The sequence below is a fragment of the Monodelphis domestica genome, chromosome 1 (genome assembly GCF_027887165.1).
Source record: "Monodelphis domestica isolate mMonDom1 chromosome 1, mMonDom1.pri, whole genome shotgun sequence".
NCBI classification, from domain to species: Eukaryota; Metazoa; Chordata; class Mammalia; order Didelphimorphia; family Didelphidae; genus Monodelphis; species Monodelphis domestica.
This window is the reverse complement of record NC_077227.1, coordinates 43,251,723-43,253,902: the sequence shown is the minus strand read 5'-3', so window position 1 is coordinate 43,253,902 and position 2,180 is coordinate 43,251,723. Positions and strand designations below refer to the sequence as shown.

At 35.6% G+C, this 2,180-nt stretch overlaps 1 protein-coding gene across 1 annotated transcript; it reads right to left on the bottom strand.

Annotated features, from left to right (window-relative positions):
• Positions 1–771: 771 nt before the first annotated feature.
• LOC100028273 (olfactory receptor 13A1-like) lies at positions 772–1,701 on the bottom strand. The gene has a single exon (XM_001378315.4). The coding sequence runs from the start codon at positions 1,699–1,701 to the stop codon at positions 772–774; it is 930 nt and encodes a 309-aa protein (XP_001378352.2).
• Positions 1,702–2,180: the final 479 nt, after the last annotated feature.

The following is a 2,180-nucleotide window of genomic DNA, read 5'->3' as shown; positions in this document are numbered from 1 at the left end:
AGTGAGCTTAAACAATTTAATCTTGATTATACAGATATTATCATGCAAAACATATTTCCATATTATACTAAGACCATACTCATATAAAGTCATACCACAAAATAAAACCATAAATAAAAGTTTAAAATAGTATGCTTTGATCTACGTATGACTCCACCACACAAATAATAGATTTCCAAGATAAACTTAAAGTGGAAAGACCCTCTAGGACACAACTGCTTGTCTAGATATTGGGAACTCATATCCTTAAAAAACCAATTCCACTTCTAGACATCTATAATCTATGAGCCTGACATTCCCTATAGGTGTGTACTACTGTGTTATTTGGTCATATTTGGAAACCATTCAAGTACCTGTTGTTGTATAGTCATTTTCAATAAAGTCAAAATCTTGTGACTCCCTTTTGGGTTTTGTTGGCAAAAAATACAGGAATATTTTGCCATTTCCTTCTCCAGTTCATCTTATAAATTAGGAAACTGAAGCAAAAAATAATTTAAGTGACTTTCTCAGGATTTAATGCCTAGTCAGTGTCTGAGCCCAGATTTGAACTCAAGGATTCCTTTCTACAGACCTGGTGCTCTATCCATAGAACTATATCTATCTAGCTGCACCAACCAAGAAGAGCATCCTAAATGATTCCAGGGGGGAAATAATATTCTATCAATTGAACTAAAGAAATTAACAAACTTTATATCACCTCTTACATTTGAATCTCATAATAGCACCACACACATAACATTCAAGTAATTTATTTTCACCAATTTCAACTATTTATTGAATGAATAGAAACATTTTCTTGAGGGCAGTTTTAAAATCCTTATTCCTTAAAGTATATATAAGAGGGTTTACTGTGGGGCAAAATGCAGTGTACAAGAGAGCCACCACTTTACCATTATCCATTGAAGAGCCTGAGCCTGGGAAAAAATAAGTATATATGATTGTTGTATAATAAATGCTGACTACCATGAGGTGGGAGGAACAGGTGGAGAAGGCTTTCTTCTTCCCCTCAGTGGTGCGGATCTTTAGGATGTTGGAAATGATAAAGCCATAAGACACCATAGTGAGTACAAAATTAATCACCCCAAAATAAACATCTGCCATGATTATTGCAATGTTGTTCAGATATGTGGAGCTGCAGGAGAGCAGCAACAAAGAGGGAATTTCACAAAGAAAGTGCTGAATTTCATTAGGACCACAAAAGGTTAATCTTACCATTAGACCAGTGTGTAATAATGAGACAAGGGCACTGGTGACCCACACACTGCTCACTAATAACACACAAATCATCTTACTCAACATAGTGTTATAATGTAGGGGATGGCAGATGGCCACATATCTGTCATAAGCCATCACTGTGAAAAGCAGAAGCTCAGTGCCCAAAAACCAAGAAAGGAAATACAACTGTGTCATGCAGCCTTCATAAGAGATGGATTTCTTCTCCACAACAAGGTTCTCCAGCAATTTGGGCAGAACTGTGGATGTGCAACCAATATCCAAAATGGCCAAGTTGGCAAGAAAAAAATACATGGGTGTATGGAGATTTGAGTCCAGACTGGTGGTCATCACAATGAGAATATTTCCTGTGAGGGCAGTGAGATAAAGAAAAAGAAAGGAAATAAACAAGAGTATTTGGAGTTGAGGCGTCTCTGAGAAACCTTGTAGAATAAATTCTGTGACCAGTGTTTGATTATTTGATGCCATTCAACAAGATGATGCCTCTTGTCTCAGTGAGAGGAAGTTTTACACAGCACAGGCTTCTTCATGGGATTCGTGAATAAATCTGCTGAGCTTTAATGGAGAAGAATTGCACAAGATTTTATTAAGTCAAGAAAATGTTTCAACCATAAGCACAATGTTTACTAAGAGAGAATCCTAAACTGTAAATTTTCCCAGCAATCAGTCTAGTTCCTGATACATAGAAGATATTTAATAAATGCTTACTGTCCAAGAATCACATCATAAAAATTATAACAGTGGTATTGGTTGAAAATGAGATGATAGAAAATTAAATTCATTCACCGGTTCCATTCATCTGCATCATTCTTTCCCAATAATAGCCACATCTTTTTTCACCCTTTTTACATTCTTCTTTGTCTTGGTGCATTTTTTTCATTCTTTTTTTTACTTTGTCTCCTTTTCATCTCTGAAGGCAGAGATTTTATCTTCTTCATCCAATATAT